The sequence below is a fragment of the Pseudorca crassidens genome, chromosome 19, assembly GCF_039906515.1.
Source record: "Pseudorca crassidens isolate mPseCra1 chromosome 19, mPseCra1.hap1, whole genome shotgun sequence".
NCBI lineage: Eukaryota > Metazoa > Chordata > Mammalia > Artiodactyla > Delphinidae > Pseudorca > Pseudorca crassidens.
In genome coordinates this window covers 21,197,554-21,215,371 of record NC_090314.1, presented here as the reverse complement: position 1 = coordinate 21,215,371, position 17,818 = coordinate 21,197,554, and the positions used below count along the sequence as shown (strand labels likewise).

Below are 17,818 nucleotides of genomic sequence, written 5' to 3'. Positions count from 1 at the left end.
GCTGGGGAAGGAGAGAGCACATCTACTCTTAACCACCTCAACCTAGGAGAACTAGTCGTACACACCACCTGGACGCACAGGTGGCTGGGAAAAGCCACCAACCCAAGAGGGAGATGAGAACCCCAACACTGGTCTCCACCACGCTGCCCTAGTTTACCTGCACAGTGGCTTCACAGTTTATCTAGCACATGGCATTTTCTTAGTGAAGACGCTCTGGACACCCACTGGAGCTCAGTGGACAGGATTTGCCCAGCCATCCCTGATCCAAAGACCCCAAACAGGCAGGGGTGCCTCATACCCTGGAGGTCACTGAGATAGACTGTGTCCTGCATTCTGTGCCCTGGCCTCTCTGTCTTGAAATGAGGGCTCAGCTCTTCACCTGCCAACTTCCCAATGCCAAGAGCTTTCTGTTCTCCATGTGTTCCTCCTAATAGATGGCTCTTCCCTTCCGCACCCGCAGGAGACAGAGACTCTAAGGCAGTTGTCAAGAATTATCGCAGCCCAGAGAAAGGACGGGGAGAATGAGAGTGATTCGTCAAGAAGACTTACAAGCCGATTGGGCAGCCCGTGATCGGAGCTGTTTAGCTACCCAAAGGGATAGCAAGATAAATTACAGCCAGAAGAATTAACAGTTACAACCGTGGGCTCTTACATTGTGAAGGCTCGTTCCAATCACCTGTCACTGGGCTTTTAAAGGTTAGGGGGGTGCCTGACTCTGTATTTATATCTCGCTTTAAACAACTGAAGGATGGGTTCCTGGGAAAGAGGGTGAGGCAGGTATTTATAAATGAAATCTTTCCTCTGGGTTACTGCTGCAGACCTATTTTTTTCTCCAGTTCTATTTGATTTCTAGCAGGTAATTGTTCCTAGCACTGGCTTTCCGTAACACGGGTTGTGCACTTTCTCTCTCTCCACTGAAGTCACTGTCAAGTGGCTAATGAATTGTAAACAGGCAAGGCGACGTGCACATGTTGCTGCCATTTTAAGGACCCTGGCTAAGCCCTTTGTGAAAATCAAATGTCCTTGAATCATTCAAATAACCCCTGCCCTGACTCAAGCCTGGGTGAATTTTATAGACCGGATATTCTTAAGGCAAACAAAATTTTCTGGACTCCTTTTGCCAATGACAGAGGCCAAGATCTTGGCTATCTTGAGCTCCTGCTATGTGTCATATAAACAATGCGCTGGATTCGGTTCATATATTAGCTCATAAAACTCTCCAGGACAGAGACTAATATTCCTATTTCGCAAGAGGTAACTGATACTCAAAGAGGTTCAGTTGTTCACCCAAAGTCCCTAAGCTAGCATGTGGTGAAGGTGAGTTTCAGGCTTAGAATGTCTGACTCCAAACCCATAATTCTTTCTACTCCCAACACAATCCCCAAGTAAGGTGCCTGCCTGTGGGCTTCTCTGGAAGACCCCAGAGATAAGTCCCTTTACTCATAGTTTTTAAAAAGTTCCTGGGAAAAGACAGAACTTGAGTCCACAGGGCTGTGGACAGTGCAGTGGTCGACTTGGTGTATGGGATCACCCTGCCTCTCCCCGGTGGCTGGGCGGTAACCCAGAGAGAGGGCTGGACGGGGTGAGGGAGTGGGAAGCAGCTGTCTCAGTCGCTGTGGGACAGGATTGGGAGTCAAAAGCCTTGGGTTCTTGTCCAAACACTTTCTCCGAATTGCTAGATGATCGCAGGCAAATTGTTTTGCTTCTGTGAACCTCAGTCTTCTCCTCTTTACAATGGCGATGATACGGCTGTCCCACATTGAGAGGGAAAGAGGATGCCTTCCACGGAGCATCTCAGGACATGCGGGAATTTCTCAGTGGGTCTCTGATAACGAATGGCTTCTCTCCAGTGGCAGTGGCCGTCACCTGGCATTAGACAGGGAGGGCTTCCTTAGAGTGGGGACCACAGGACAGCGATGCCAGGCTTCAGCGTCCAACTGAATCCGGACTCCATCACTTACCAGCAGTGAGACCTTGGGCAAGCTTCTGCACATCTCTGCCTCAGATTCCTCATCTGTATAAGAGGGATAACAATAGTACCGACCTCAAACTTCATCTATGCAAAGTGCCTGGGCCAAAGGGTGTCTGTCCAGCTTCCTCCCTGACCTCTACCCTCCCACCCTCGACCATGACGGCATACGCCAGTGTCCACACCACCAAGCAGGAGGGCTGAGGCCGTGGAACAACCTCAAGGAGCCCGACAAAGAGCTTGAACGGGGGGTATTTGTTCCTCTTTGAAAGGCAAGAGCCCAGGGCTTCTTCGTGGTCTGACAGTTTGCACCTGTTCATCTGTGATGTTCCAGACTCGCGAGGGAAGGTTCACTTCAAAGACCACTTTATCAGAGCAGCAGGGAAGACATCAGAGCATTTTGTAGTGAAGTCAATATTGCTTATGATTTCTGCCGATGCACTTTCCAGAGCACCTGAACTGGGAGAAGAGAAGTGGGGTGGGCAGTACAACAGTTTGGGGCACCAACTCTATGACTCTAGTTATGGACACCGACACACACATGAACTTTGCAGATAAGGACACTGTGGAGAGGGTATCACGCACCCATGGTCATCCAGAGTCAGGATTTGTCACTAGGTCTGATCCACCCCAATCCAGACTGTGGTCCTTCGGGAACACAGGAGAAGGGATGCTGCCACTCCCTGTTGCCAACCAAAGGCTATCCTCTCTTACTGCTTGAGACAAGCAGCACAGAGGTGCATTCTGCTGGGAGGCAGGTGGGGACCCAGGAGTGGCTCCAGTTTAGATCTGTGATCTGGGCAATTTTCCCAGCAGCCACATTCAGTAGAAAGATGACTCCCACAGGGGGCTTAGTGGGTTATTGACATCTTAGTCGCTGTCCCAGGTGGGGCTTCACGTCTTCAGTCAAGGTCTTCATGCCCAGCAGGGTTGCCTGCCACCATTTTCTTCCATAACCTTCCCATCTGGTTCAAGCAGCCCTGCCCTAAGCCTTGGTACCACTAGGGGCAGCAGTGAGCAGGTGACGTTGTCCAGCAGGGCTGCAGCGCTCAGGCACCTGGCCCTTCCCCACCCAACCTGTGCCAAAATTCCACAGAGGGGAGGTTTCCCCTGGGTACAGTCCTGGGGAAGGATACATCTGGAGCTCCTTTTATACACCACATGCTGTGATGGGTGCCTCCGTCTCCATGCTAACTCATTTAATACTCCCTCAAACCCTGGGAAGTAGAGATAATTATTCCCATCATGCAGATGAGGAAACTGAGGCTCAAAGATATTTTAAAACCTGCCCAGGGTTGCATAGGGAGTCATAACAACAGCTGCCATTTATTGAGCTCCAGCTCTGTGCAAGACACTATGCTGAACCCTTTCAGGCATGACCTGAAAGAATACGTCATCAAATCTAAACAATGACAACTGTACGGGTCAGTGTTGTTTTATGTGCCAGTAAGAAAGAAAAACACTACCACTGATGGTAAGACCTTACAGACGTGTTAGGATGTGGGAAAATATGTGTTTCATAAGCAACGAAATATAGACATTCTCACAATGAGATATGTACTGTTACTGCCAATTTACAGGTGGGGAAACTCAGGCAATAACTGATAGAGCTAGAACCCAAAGCTATGTCTCCCTGAGTCCAGAGCCCAGTCTTTTAACCATGCAGTGCTGCCCTGAGTATTGACTAAGTCCCTGCTCTGCTCCAGTGCCCACGCTCTCCTAGACCATCTCCTTCAGTCTCCATGCAAACTTGTGGGGTGGTACCGGTATCCCTTTTTGGAGATGACGAAATAGCTGAGAATTAGAATCCAGTGCCCCGTTCCAAAGGCCACTCTCTTTTCACGACATCATGTGGTACGTCACCTGCCCCTTCCAGCCTCTGTAATCCCCGGGCCATCTTTTCCAGGAGCCCACGTGGTGTCCCGTGTGGACACGGACTCTGTCGGGCCCCCCCACTGGGAAGGTGAGGGTAAATGTCTGTCTCAGGGCCCAGCCAGGAGCCAGCCCATGACACGCACAAATGACTTTGAACTCCCGAGGCTGGTGATGTATTGATCTCTCCATCGTAGTCCTTCCAAATGGTCCAGGCATTTAAGATGATGTCTATGAAAGGGCAATGTGTCCCCAGTTCCCCTTCAAAGTGTTTCGTGGATGTACCCCATAGACTGTAACTGTAATTGGAACCACCAACTCAACCATACAAAATTGGAATCATTCAGTGGAAAAGAAAGGGTTTTTTTAAGGTTGTAAAGTACTCTGACTGTGTAAAAAATGTGACCCAGCATGCCGACAATGGTGGCATTTCTAGAGATGGTGGCCAGGAAGTCACAGTTTGAAGGACTGACAGGTAGTGATAGATGAGATTCCACAATTATAATGGACCCTCCACAAGTGTTAATTATTTGGGGAATGATGGAACACAGTGTGGTGTTATAAACCGCCTAAATACAGAGCAGGTAGCCCTCTTTGGAAAATTGCGTAAGATTCAATTAAGTGCGGGTCCTGCTGGTGCAGAGCTGAGCCAGAAAGATCAGACCTGAGAGCTCAGCCCCAGTCTGAGAGTTCAGTGGCTCAGGCGCACAGACTTTGGATTCCAGATCTCATCCTTCCAGGATCCACACGCTTTATGCCTGTAAACATCCGCCACTCCCACGCTGGAAAGCTCCAGGAAGGCGGTAGTAAAAGATGAATTTTACGGCCACTGCTCTGTGCACACAGAGCCCCCCTGCCACGGAGCCTTCACCAGGCAGGGTCGCAGGAGGAAATTCATCCAGTCCCCGAACGCGGGCGTCCAGGGCCGCAGCGGTGGAGTCCCAGAGGGCAGAGGCGGCTGCGGCTCATTCTGACACCCTTGCGGGGCTTTCAGAGGCCTCGATCGGAGCGTGGGGCGTAAGGGTGTTAAAGTGCCCCTCAGCCCCGCCTCGAGAATTAACCGAAGCCACACACGTGGTCAGTGTGGGCCCTCAACGAACATCCCGTCCTTCCTTGGTCAGGGCTAGGACTTGCGGCGTGGTGCTGGGTCAGCTGAAAACCCTCCTAGCTAGCTCAGAATCTGCTCTAGGGTGGAGGGCCGAGGCGGGGTGAGGAGAGGGGGAGGGGCAGGTGGCCCCAGGAGGCGGCAGAGGGCAGAGCGGGGCGGGCTGGCCTTGTGTTCAGTCCACACACACACCCAGCCCCCACTCACTCACGCTCCCAGCCGGGGCGGAGCCACCCGAGACCCCCGCGCTACCAACTCCACGCCCACCCAGATATGTGGAAAGTGGATTCCGAATGGAGCTAAAAGCCAAAACTGTAGCAAATGCATTGAGGTGCTCTCCAGTCAACCTGGACCCAACTTCTCTTTCAAATATGCAGTTGAAGGCTTCCCTGGTGGCGCAGTGGTTGAGAGTCCGCCTGCCGATGCAGGGGACACAGGTTCTTGCTCCGGTCTGGGAAGATCCCACATGCCGTGGAGCGGCTGGGCCCGTGAGCCGTGGCCGCTGAGCCTGCGCATCCGGAGCCTGTGCTCCGCAACGGGAGAGGCCACAGCAGTGAGAGGCCCGCGAACAGCAAAAAAAAAAAAAAAAAATGCAATTGAAAAAAGCCATGTCGTAAAAGTCCCCCATCCCAACAGAGATTGTGAACAGAGGCCAGTCTGTGCCCCTACAAACATCCTCCCCCAGCACCCCGCCTAGCCCATGCAAACAGGAATGTTTTCATGGCGATGTAAAGGTGATGTAGTTGAAGGGGAAACAATGGGATGCTGGGGATTGATAGCTGGCGGAGGAGCAGAGTAAAGCCCCAGGCAGGGCTGCAGGAGAGGGAGACAGAGTGCTGGGGGCTACCCGGTGCTCTCTCTGTAGGTGACACGCACACCCTCGTCCGTGTGACTCTCCTGCTGCTGTGCAGTGTGCGCCCTGCACACGGATGTATGCGGCAGCTCTGAGATGCTCCAACCGAGCAGCAGCCAGTCCTGCTGCCTCCTCTAGACTCTTCCGTTGATGATGCGCATAGGTGGAAGCTGGACTGAGGGATCTTCTTAGAAAGATGAAAATGCACCCGGGGTTAATAAAAAAAAAAAAAGAGGAAAAGGACGAGGAGGAAGAAAATACAGGGCAGAGATGCAGTCTGGATCCCAAATGACCCCTTTCCAGCTTACAGAGCTGAGAGTATGGGTCAGAGAAAAGAGCTGGGGGAGTCAGGACCCCTAGTACTATGTCACGAGGACCCCCCAGCAGCAGTGAAGTCCAGGGCAGAACCTGCAGGGGGGCCCAGGACAGGAAAAGACAGAGGATACTTATGTCAACAGCTGGGCCAGCGTTGGAAGGAGTGAAGAGAACCCTAGGCTCTGAATGGGGAAGTGCCTTGTTCAGGTCAGCCTGGGAGTAAACGCCTGGCTCGTATGCCTCTGAGCTCCCTCCTCTGCGTGAGGCCACCCCTGCGCCTGCATCCCTGCGACACTTCCCCTCCCCCAGTTTCAACCAGCAAATCACACACCAAGGCAATTTGCTGCGAACACACTGCCGGCGCCGACAGCACTTGCCCAAGAAATTGTGTCCGGACGAAGATGCGACGACAGTGGTGTGTCAGCGTGCACAGACACACTAAAAATGCTCTTCTGTCAAGGCAGCCCTTACGCTGGGGAGTGGAGGCAGGGCATGAATTTTGCAGGGGCTGGTACCTACCAGGGATGTATATTCACTGAAGGTGCAGGAGTCACCGGAACAATGATGGAGACTTTTTCAGTCACCCGGGGCTGTTCCCAGGGCACGGAGCAGGGCACACCAGCCTGACACTCACCCACGTGCCCCCTTGTTGCCCTACCTGAGGCTCCCCTTCCAGGCCACGCCTCTCTTTATCTCTGGGCCTTTGCCTGGGCAGTTCCCTGGACCCAAGGCACTCTTCCCACACTCCAGATCTGTCTAATGAACAACACAGTCTTTCTAGACTCAGCCCAAAGGTGACCACCGCCTCCATAAAGAATTTTCTGATCCCCCCACTCCAAGTTGGTCTGGCCGTGCCCTCCTTAGTGCCTCCACAACTCCCGTACATTGTTCCCCCATTATAGCACTTGCTTTGTTACATGCCTTTCTGTTCTTTCTAGACTGTAGGCCCCCAGGTCGTAGGAACCAGGCCTTATTCATCTTCATAGCCTCAAATCCTAGGAGTGTTCCTAGAACAGATTAGGTGCTAAACAAACATTTATTGCACACTTGGAAGGAGGATGAGTGAGAGGGTGGGTGGATGGATGGATGGGGGGGCCGGTGTGGGTGAATGGATGGAGGGATGAATAGAACGTGGGTGGATGGATCAATGAATGGATGTATAAATGGAGGGATGAATGGAGGGTGGGTGGATGGATGGATGGATGAAAATAATAATGAAAAAATAATATTTTTATGAAAATAAAAGTGCAGGGGCTGTCTGCCCCATGACACCAAAGCTGGAAGGATTCTTGTAGAGCTCCAGAGGCATATCTAGAGCCAGCAAAGCCCAAGGTGAAAGTCACATTAGAATGAGACAAGTTATAGTCTTTGAAAAAGATCCTCTTGCTTTTTTTTTTTTTTTTTTTTTTTTTTTTTGCGGTACACGGGCCTCTCACTGCCGTGGCCTCTCCCGTTGCGGAGCACAGGCTCCGGACGCGCAGGCTCAGCGGCCATGGCTCACGGGCCCAGCCGCTCCGCGGCATGTGGGATCTTACCGGACAGGGGCACGAACCCGCGTCCCCGGCATCGGCAGGCGGACTCTCAACCACTGCGCCACCAGGGAAGCCCCCTCTTGCTTTTTTGAATAAACAATTCACTTTTTGCTCTTGTCACGTTCTCTCCCACTCGCAGACATTTTTACAATGGATACCGTTGTAATCTGTTACCGACTGATTGGTGGATTTGATTTTAGTATTTTATTTGATTTTATTATTAGTCACAAACCATGGGTAATTCACTTTTTAAACTGATCTTTGTTGCTTACTGAAGTGCTGCATCAGCTACCACTACTTAGTTTCCAGCCAGCACAACCAGCAGTTCTGTGTGTGACCCCAGGGCAGGACCAGGGTGTTGCTGAATTCTGATTGGGTGAATCCTCCTGTGGTCCAAATGCCGTTTGGGGGATGCTCCTACGCAAGACGGCAGGTTGTGGTTCCCGTCCTTGCAGGGAAGTCACATTCTGTATTTTATATAGTACATAATAAGTCTTATCTAGTCTATGTGAATACTTAACAGTGTATAGTTTGATGGTTCCCGCAGATGAAGCTTCCCTAAATACAACATTTCCTCTCGGTTCTGATTCCAGTCAAACGGCAGTGTTTAGATAAGTTCTAACACCACATCTGTGATCCATTGATGATGGCTGTCATCTGTCATCCATTGGTGATGGCTGTGCAGGATGCGGGGAGGGGCGCAGTCATCTGGTTTGCCTTATAGACCACCCCCTATACTCTACTACACCTGGAGGTTATCTATTCTGAACCCAGATGGTGCAGATGAAAAAGCTAGGTCCCCCAGACAGGACAGCAGGGTAACAGCACAGCCAAGATTAGGCTGTCCCCTGACCCCCAGTCAGGAGCCTTGCAGTCAGACAGACCTGGGTTTGGCTCCTGCCTCTGCCATTTCTTAGCTGTGTGGTGTCGGGCAAGTTACTGAAGTTTGCTCATCTGTAAAATGGGGATGATAATATTTAACTGGCAAAGTTGTTGTGAGGGCTAAACTGTTCAATGACTCCATGCGACATTTCCCGTGTTGGGTTCTGAAGAACCCATGTTCCCTTCCCCAAATCTCTGCTGCAGCCTCCGTCCACCCACCCAGGCATTGCCTCTGCTTCCGGTGGACCCCACCCACTGTGGTAAAAGGCGGTGTAGACCGCTGGCTTCTAGTTCCAGCTCTGCCTCCTACTGTCCATGACCACAGTCTCTTTAACGCTTCCGGCTCCCAGGATATACAATGGAGATCATAAAAGTACCAACCCCACAAGGCTATGGTAAGGATTCGAGGAGTCAGTCCAAGTAAGGTGCTGAGTAAGGGCTCAGCAAATACCAGCGGTGTCTATACCATCAATTAGTCTACAGTGAGTCTTCAGTGCAAGTAGTTCTTACTCACACAGGGTCATTGTGTGGGTTGAAAGAGACGCTGTCCTTACAAGCACCTACCACAGGGTCTCCACCCGGGAGGGGTTATTATTGCTCAGTCTCTTTGCGATGACTTTTGCTTCTTCGTGGTACCATCTCTCCTGCTTTGACCTTGGGGACTGAACACTCACGAAAACCACAGGGATGGGGCGGGAGGGGGGTGGGCGCCTCACCGCTTCTGTGCTGCCTGCAAGGACATGCTTCCCCTGAGACCCCATTGCTGCCTCTGTTACCGACTGATTGGTGGATTTGATTTTAGTATTTTATTTGATTTTAGTATTGTTTAAAAGGAGCATAATATAATCATTTGTGAACACACTTAAATCACTCCGCGGGATGCAATAAAAACATCAAACCAAAAATTATGGCTAGAAAGCAAGCAGGCTCTGATTTCCCCTCCATCTGGGTGGGCCAGGGGGAAGTTTGTACTTGTAGTAGAAGGTGGGAAAATGAGGGTGGGGGGGATCACAGGGCATGGCCAAGAGCAGGGAGACCTCACGAGCCCACCGATCCTAGAACCTGGGGCCTCTCGGAGCACCGTACCTTTAAGGCCCTGCCCCTTACAGATGGAGCAGAGAAGCACAGAGAGGCTGAGTGACATACTCAAGATCACACAGGAAAACCTGCTATCAGCTAATCCAGGACTCAGATGTGATTTGGTGCCGAGCCCACCTCAGTGCAGAGCCAGTGCAGACCAACATGGAGGACCCTCTGCTCCTCCTGGACTGGGTGAGGGCAGCCCCCTGCCCTCATCCTCTGTACTGGGGCTGGGAGAAAGCAGGGTGGTACAATTCATTCATTTATTCACTCATTCATTCAATAAGTATCAAACACCCATTATATGCCAGCCCCTGTCCTAGAGGCCTGAGATCCAGTGAACAGGAAGAGATACGAGTGTAGCTGAAGGGGTGGATGCCGATTAGGAAAGGCGCGTGGAACCAGCCACCGACTGACACCTTTAATGAAGGACTTTCACAAGCACTTCCCAAACCTAGGACTCAGCGAACACGTGGAAACGCTGCGTGAGCCTCTTCCCACCTATTGTCTCATTTAACCCTCAGGGAGGCCCTGGGAGTTACAGATAATTAGCTCTGTTTTGCAGATAAGGAAGCTGAGACCCAGAGTAGTTATGTAACTTAGCCAAGGCCACACAGCCTGTCTGTGGTGGAACCAGGTTCTTCCCACTTGCCCCCAGCTGTGCAGCCTGGGGCGGAAGAAGAGAACAGGCCCTGGGAATCTGCGGACACACCTTAAGGTGGTGGCAGGAGGGGTCTGTGGCAAACAGGAGCCCCTGGACAGCAGGGACCCCCATTTTACTCACCTCTCTAGCCCCAGTGCCCAGCCCGGCGCCTGGCACATCCTAGGAGTTAATGAAGAGCTTGTTCAATTAGGCTGGACCACTGGGCTGGCTGGGCTAACAAAAGCCCCACTGAGCCTTTGGTAACAGCCCAGACTGTACCCCGACTCCTGTTTCCTGCACCCTGAGGCCAGCTCCTCTGGTTGAGCACTTCTTCATCCATGGGAGCCTCACTGAGTGAGCTGAACACCCCGCTGACTACGTTCTCTGGAAAACAGCTCACAAAGGGGGTTTTTTTCCTTCACTCTCAAGGCAGTTTTTCCCAGAGTGAAGGCTTCCCACTGACTCTGATCCAGGGCCACTCTGGCCTTATCTTGATCAGTTTCACCAAACACCCGTAGGGAAGAAAACACGTTGTGAACCAAATATTCAGACCCGGATCGATCATCGGAGAGCAGCCCACCCCTCTGCCCACCCCTTATCCCGGTTTGTGTTAAGTGAGACTCATAGACTCAAAACTTTGAAGATTCTGGAGGCATTTAGCAGCTCTCTGGTCCAGACCCCTTGCTTTATGGAGCAGCTAAGCAAGGCTCAGAGGTTACAGTTCCTGCCCAAGGAACCACATAAGTCACTGGAACCTCACTGGGTGTTCACACTCAGCACTTCTCCCTGGAAGCCCCAGCAATGCTCCTCTCACAATGCTACCCACTCTGTTTCATTTCTGGCACAATCACGAAGAAGTGGTCAGTCACGCACAGATAGATATCCCAGAGAGAAGACTCCGGGAGTAAAAGAAAATAAGTGTGCACCACGGGTCATCGGGGGGTGCTTCTGTGTTTCCGGTCATCAGAGTGAGTATCTGTGTTATGGATGCAAAGCACGACCAGCTCTGTTGCCTGGTCACTGTACACGGTGAGACAGCGCCCTAGTGGGGAGAAAAGAGGCCAAGAACGTCTCTGGTTCATTCAACATCTATTATTCACCAGCCACTCTTGGAGATGTTTCGTCTTGTTACAGAACGAGGCAGAAAAAAAAGAAAAGAAAAAACATGGTAACATTTGGCTTTAGAATTCCTCCTAGGGAAGGAAGTGCCTTTCCTTGAGGCTCCACGGGAAAGGTGGTTGCCATGTCACCAAGATGACAGAGGATGAGGCAACTACTTAAGAATAAGCGGATTCTGCTCCTGGAAAGGGTGGCAAAGCACATAAGGAGCGAGAAAGGAGGCGGGAGAGAAGGAAGGAAAGGAGAAAGATGGAGAGATGCTGGGCTTAGGCAAGGTGAAGGAGCTTTGCTCTGATGTAAACCCTCCTCCAACTCTGACATCTTCCTTATATTCTAACGCCCTGGGTGAGTGGGCTTTCTGTGGAGATGAACAAGGGGCTGAGTTTCACATCCTATCCATAGGACACAGAGACCGGAAGACATCAGCCAAGGGTCACAGCTGCGTTACACGTACCTTGTGTTCAAAACTCACAGTATCCCTCTGAAGTAGTTAATATCTCAGGGTGCTTCTCATGCAGAAAGAGGAGGTCCCCCACTAAGCAAGTGGCAGAGCCAGGATTCCAACCCAGCTGGGTCTGACCACAGAACACGTGCTCCTAACATGGGTGCTCCCGGCAGACAGAGAACCTCGGCCAGGTGGGCTAGTGAGGAGGAGAAGGAAGCCAAGCAGGCCAGAACGAAGACCCCGACCCAGCCCTGGGAAGGAACCTGCAGGGGAATCCCAGAGCCTAAAGGGATCTGGTCCAGGTGAGTATCGTGTCCAGCCCCCGAATCAAAAGCCCAAGTGGCTGACATGACAAAAGAGCCAGGTGGCTACCAGGGGAGCTCAGTGGGCCTCTCTCCTTGTCTTCCTCCTCCTTTATCTCTCCTCCGGTCTTTTCTACCCTTTCCAGGAGCAGAATGAACATATTCCTATGCGGTCTCATCATCGTCACAGCATCTCTCCCTTAGGAGCATCCCAGCCAAGGCTTCTGTGGGCTGCAGACACAAGGAAAAGGCTGGGCAAGGTCCTATGAGACAGTCTCCCTCCCAGCATCTCTGACTACAGAGACCCTCCTTGAGCAGCTAGGCTAACTGCAGCGCCACCTGCTGGCACACCTCGGGATCTATGGGCTGGGAGAGGCTGGGAAAGCCAGTGGCATAGGACGTCCCAAGGCAGGGAGGGTGCAAACACAAACTTCTCTCTAGAAAACGAAAAGTACTGTGGAGAGAAGCCTCGAGACAGTGGAGCGATGACAGGCAAGCACCAGGGTATGCCATCACAAAAGTTCTGAGTTCTTTGCTCAGCTCATAAATGTGAGTAATTGTGCAAGGCCACCAGTTCCATGGCACAGTGAGAAAAATAAAAGGCTAAGGACGGATGAGTTGTTAAGTAAATGCAGGAACACTTTAAGGCTCAATCCTGGTGTCTCTCCTCTCTCCCTGGGCTGGCTCATCCACCCCACAGCTTCAAGATCCACTAAAGCCACACACACACAAACGCACACATTTACGTCTCCAGCCCAGATCTCTCTCCCAGCTCCAGAGCCCTAGATCAGCGGCCTGGTGTCCTCTGGACTTGGACATCTGCATTGGCAGGAGTTCTTATAGTAAACCCAGCACAAAATAACTTGAGCCAAAAAGGATGGCGTTTCGCTAGTCTGTAGAACCAGATTGTAAGGAGAGCAGAGGTGGAGCTGGACTATTTGTTGAATGAATGAAAGTGTAGAAAAACATGAAGACGTTTGTTAGGGGAAAGAGATAGGAACTAAGTCTTGGTGGGTACCTACTGGCTGCTGGGCACTTATTTAATCCAATGAGGAGGCTAAAAGCGGGGGCTGGGGAATGGGGGCTTTGTCACTGACTAAGTCACACAACTAGCCCATGAAAGAGTGAGGTTCAAGGTTCTGTCGGACTTGTACCACTGTCTCTAGCTCTCAAATTAAAATTACAGATGTAGGGTCTAGGATTGGATATAAGGGCTTAAGAGGTTTTAGAATCTCCAACTGCATATGCAGTACTTGAATCTCTCTCTTCCCATCCCAGCCAGGTGGTTGTATGGTTTCTGCTTGAACACTCCTCATGATGGGGACCTCACCCTCAAGATAGGGATGTCATTGAATCATAGTAGCAGGTTAGAAAGTTGAGACAGAATTTATCCTTCTTTAGGATTAAATAAGAGAATGCGTGTGCTGTGCCCACCACAGTGCCTGCAACATCAATAAATGTGATCATGTACCCCACTTCCCTTAGGACGACTGTTCTTGTGTCTATCTTTCCCTTGGGATGCCGGGAAACAAATCTAACTCTTCTTCCCTGAGACAGCCCTTCAGATATTTGAAGACAGTGCTTCAGGGTCCCCCTGAGGCTTCGCTTACCCAGGATAAACAAATACTCCAACACGCTTTCAGACACTCGTTGGTAAGCAAGAGTTGATGCTGTACACGCTGCGATTTTCCAGCTGCTGTGGTGTGTGAGGCTTCAGAAAATCTGATGGAACGAATGATAAACCAGCCACAGCAGGGTAGCCATGGTATCTGGATCATGACCTCTGTATAAAAAAAGGGAAGTGATTGACCCTGAACAAACAGTAGCACATCCCCAGAGTTTCACCAGCTGCATTCTTGGTCCACCCACTGTGGGAAATTGTTTTAGAAGAAGAAAAAGAAACGATAGTCTCCCAAGATGATTTTACATCATTTTAGACCCCCTGTCTTGCCAAAAGTCGCTATGAATTCTTCCCAAATCCAGTTTGTGTGCTTATCAATCCAATACTGAGCAATGTAGGGAACTGAATCCATTCTAATCATAGACTGTCAAACCTACCCCCACATACTCCCTCTTTACGGATGGGGAAACTAAGGTCCAGAGGAGAGTGGCGACTTATCCAAAGTCATAGAGGAGATCTGTGCAAAAGCCTGGTCAGCTCATGAACTCCAAAGAAAGACGAGAGAGTAACGCAAGCCTTCATGGGAAAGGAAGAAGAAAGGAGCTGTTAGAAAAAAACACAAAAGAGAAAAGCTCTGAAAGGTCCTCTCTGGAGTGTTTCTCCCTCCTTTCATCCATTTCCTATAGAGACAATGTAGTATACAAGGGCAAGATTGGAGTCAGAAATTCCTAGGTCCATATGCTGACTCCGCCACTGGCTCTGTGTTTGATCTTGAACAGACTACTAACCTTTCAGATACTCAGTTTCGTCATGAATAAAATGAGAATAGGAACAGCTCCCTCAAAGGAATGAGTCTTAAATAAAATAGAGAGAGAGAGACTTTTGGTTCTCAGTCATGGTGGAGCGGCTTATATCAGACTAACCCTTCCGGAAATAACAATTATAAACTCTGGACAAAATATTTCAAAAGTACTATTTGATGGCATTGGAGAGAGACTAAACACAGGCAGAAACTGGAGGGTACACAGCCCTTGAAGGAAGGGAGTCACACTGGGTGAAATACACATTGATTTACCTGATCTCTCCTTTGAGGGCACGTCGAGTTCTAAGGGAATATTGTAGCTAGAGCTCAAGAAGAAAGCAGCAGTCGTTGAGTTAAAAAGTCTCAAGCTAGAGTTCAGCGTTGCCAGAAAAGCTAGAAAAAATGGGACGAAAAATCCTAGAGAGGAGGGGCCCGCAGAGGCAGAGCCCCCAAATTTTTATCTCACTTCTCGGCTGCTGAGAGATGGGAGATGACAAATTGTGGAAGTGGGAAGATGTGGCCCGTGTAAGAGACTTTGAGAAGATCAGCATTTATAAGAAGGTTATAAAAAAAATAAGATAGGAAAACTGGTATTGGAGCCAAAAGTAGAAGGCTTGGGAGGTCAATGGAATTGAGGTTGTCATGCAGTAGATGCTCAGTAGTGGTCTGTTAACTGCATAAGTGAATGAATGAGCCACTGGGCCTGTCGCGGCTGAAGCTCTGGGGCTGACTGCTGCCCCCTCCTTCCTGTCTTGCAGCTCACATACCTGCCCCCGCCGTGGGGCGAGTGCCGGTCCTCGGAGATGGGACTCGACTTCTTTCCTGTTTACAGCATCACTGCCTGTCGGATTGACTGTGAGACCCGCTACATCGTGGAGAACTGCAACTGTCGCATGGTCCACATGCCAGGTCAGTGCCAGGCGAGGACAGCCGCAGGGCCCCAGGACTACCTGCGACCTTCTTTGCATTTCTCACCCTGATGGGAAACTCTACACCCACTCCACGAGGATGCAAAGGGATGCTGTTCTGGGAAGACTGGTATTTGATGCCCAAACTCTTAGAGGGCGGATGGAAACCTCCAGTCTGGCAACCAAGGCAGCATCCTGGTGTCCAGAAGTGGTCAGGTGTTTGGAGGACGTTCCTCCCAACATTCAATATGTTTGCTAATTGTTTGCTGGTCTTCCCTCCTAGAGTTCAGTGTCCAGATATCTGGATGCTTACAATTCTTACATCCTGGTGTGGTACACGTTCAAACATCCAGATGGTTATTGCTTTCCTCCAGATGTTTCCCTTCTTGCATCCAAATGTCTAGCTCTCTTTCAAGCTAGGCAAGAGTCCATCAGCCAGCAAATGAATGCATGTGTACTGACATTTCTATTCTCAGACTAACAATGCACGTAGCCATCATTAGAGGCAGTTGGCTTGTCAGTAGAAGTGGAGTGGGGGGAGGGGGGCTGATTGGAGCAGGAAGAGTTTGGTACTGCAGCATGGAAGGAAGGATGACTGAGGCTGGAGTCAGTGGCCTTGGCTTCTAACTCAGGTTCCTCCACCTTACTGCTGTGTGACCTGGTACAAGTTACTAAACCTCTCTATTCTTACCTCCATTATCTTTAAAACACAATCATTTGTGGATAGGAAGATAAAATTAGGCTAAGATATAAAAATACTTTGTTGGGAATTCCCTGGTGGTCCAGTGGTTAAAGCTCCGTGCTTCCACTGCAGGGGGTTCGGGTTCGATCCCTGGTCAGGGAACTAAGATCCCGCAAGCTCCGCAGTGCGGCCAAAAAGAAAGCTTTGTCAGTTGCAAACGTCAGTGGTGATTGTGTTAACACATGGGGAGAGGGAATCGAGAGTACTGTTGACTGAAGACCTACTATGTGCTGGGAACTTTGCTGTTATATTTCATGGCTACAATTTCATGGTTATATCATACTTTGTTTATTTAGCTAAATCCTGATGTCAGACATTTCATTCATTACCAGTTGTTTTCTGTTATAGTTGTTTTCTGTTATAACCAATGCTGAAATGAACATCCTTAGAGCTAAATTCTAAATTAGTGCATTATGATCAGTAATTGCTCTAGCAATCTAAATTTAGATTTATCGACCTTTAAAATTGCCTCTGAGCTTCCTAGAAGACAGAGCAAAAAGGGAAACACATCAGTTAAATTTTTATTATTAGAAAGGAGGAAGCATATCAGTTCTTCAGCTCTTGAAAAGAATTGGTGTTTAGGGCGAAGGTAAGGAAAAGATATCGTGGTGGGCTTTAACTTTAGCACTTGGTAAAAGAAAAAAAAAAGCTTCTGGATTTCTACAGAGACCAGAGAGAACTGAGCACTGGTAAATGCTACCTGCCTGATGCTCAGACTGGATCACCAGCCAGTGAGGTTTCCCCATGGAACCTGAGCCCAAAGCAAGCAGGAGAGATTTTAATCATTTCCGCCCCCACCCCCACATGACACTGTTACTGGTATCTCAATTATAATGTGGAATTAAGGGCACAGCAAAGAGGAGACTAAAAAAGCAGCCCTCACTCCCCTACAGCAGTGTGGTGTGCTGGAAAGAGCCCTAGCCTCGGGGTCAGACAGACCTGGGTTCAAAGCCCACGTCCATCACCGCTAGCTCTGATGTCCTGGGAAAACAGGATTCTTAAGCCTCAATTCTCTCATGGGTGAAACAGAAACAGTATTTCCTATTTCTGAAGGTACCCGTGTGGGTTAAAGGGGACCATGCATGCCCAGGACTTAGTAGCTGCTTACCACTGCTTCCCCACTTGAACTGTGAGCGCTTTCCTATCACATATGTAAGCCAGATTGTGCAACCTGGGAGAAGTTAGCTAGACCGGTCTTGTTATCACAAAGCAGATCAGAACCCAGTCTTCTGCTCCCCCACTACCCCCAGGGCTTCTGACCATCCACTGGTGAACTGCTGCCCCTCCTAGGTACCAAGGTAGCTGGATGCAATCCCTTCCTCCAGCCCAAGGAGGGAAGGGGTTGCTGCCTGAGTACCTCTCCCTGTCTTTCTTCTTTGCAGGGGATGCCCCTTTCTGTACCCCTGAGCAACACAAGGAGTGTGCCGAGCCTGCCCTAGGTCAGTACCAGGGGCCAGGTGGAATGATGGTGGAGGGGCTGCGATCAAGACCTTGCAGAACTTCCGGGTGCAGAAGAGAGATGGGGGGAAGGGGAGTGGGGAAGGGTGAGGGCAAAGAGGCTGGAAAGGGTGGTGTCCCTGCAGAGACGGGAGAGGGAGATGGAGAGGAGGAAGGAGAGAGGGGTGGGG

General features: G+C 50.3%; 1 protein-coding gene across 2 annotated transcripts in view; it reads left to right on the top strand.

The window, feature by feature from the left end:
* Positions 1 to 17,818, top strand: part of ASIC2 (acid sensing ion channel subunit 2) — a 1,019,934-nt gene that overhangs the window by 990,631 nt on the left and 11,485 nt on the right. For both annotated transcript variants that reach the window (XM_067714314.1, XM_067714313.1), the window contains exons 4-5: positions 15,299 to 15,449; positions 17,573 to 17,629. In XM_067714314.1, the coding sequence (XP_067570415.1) occupies positions 15,299 to 15,449; positions 17,573 to 17,629 (208 nt within the window). The remainder of the gene's footprint in view (positions 1 to 15,298; positions 15,450 to 17,572; positions 17,630 to 17,818) is intronic.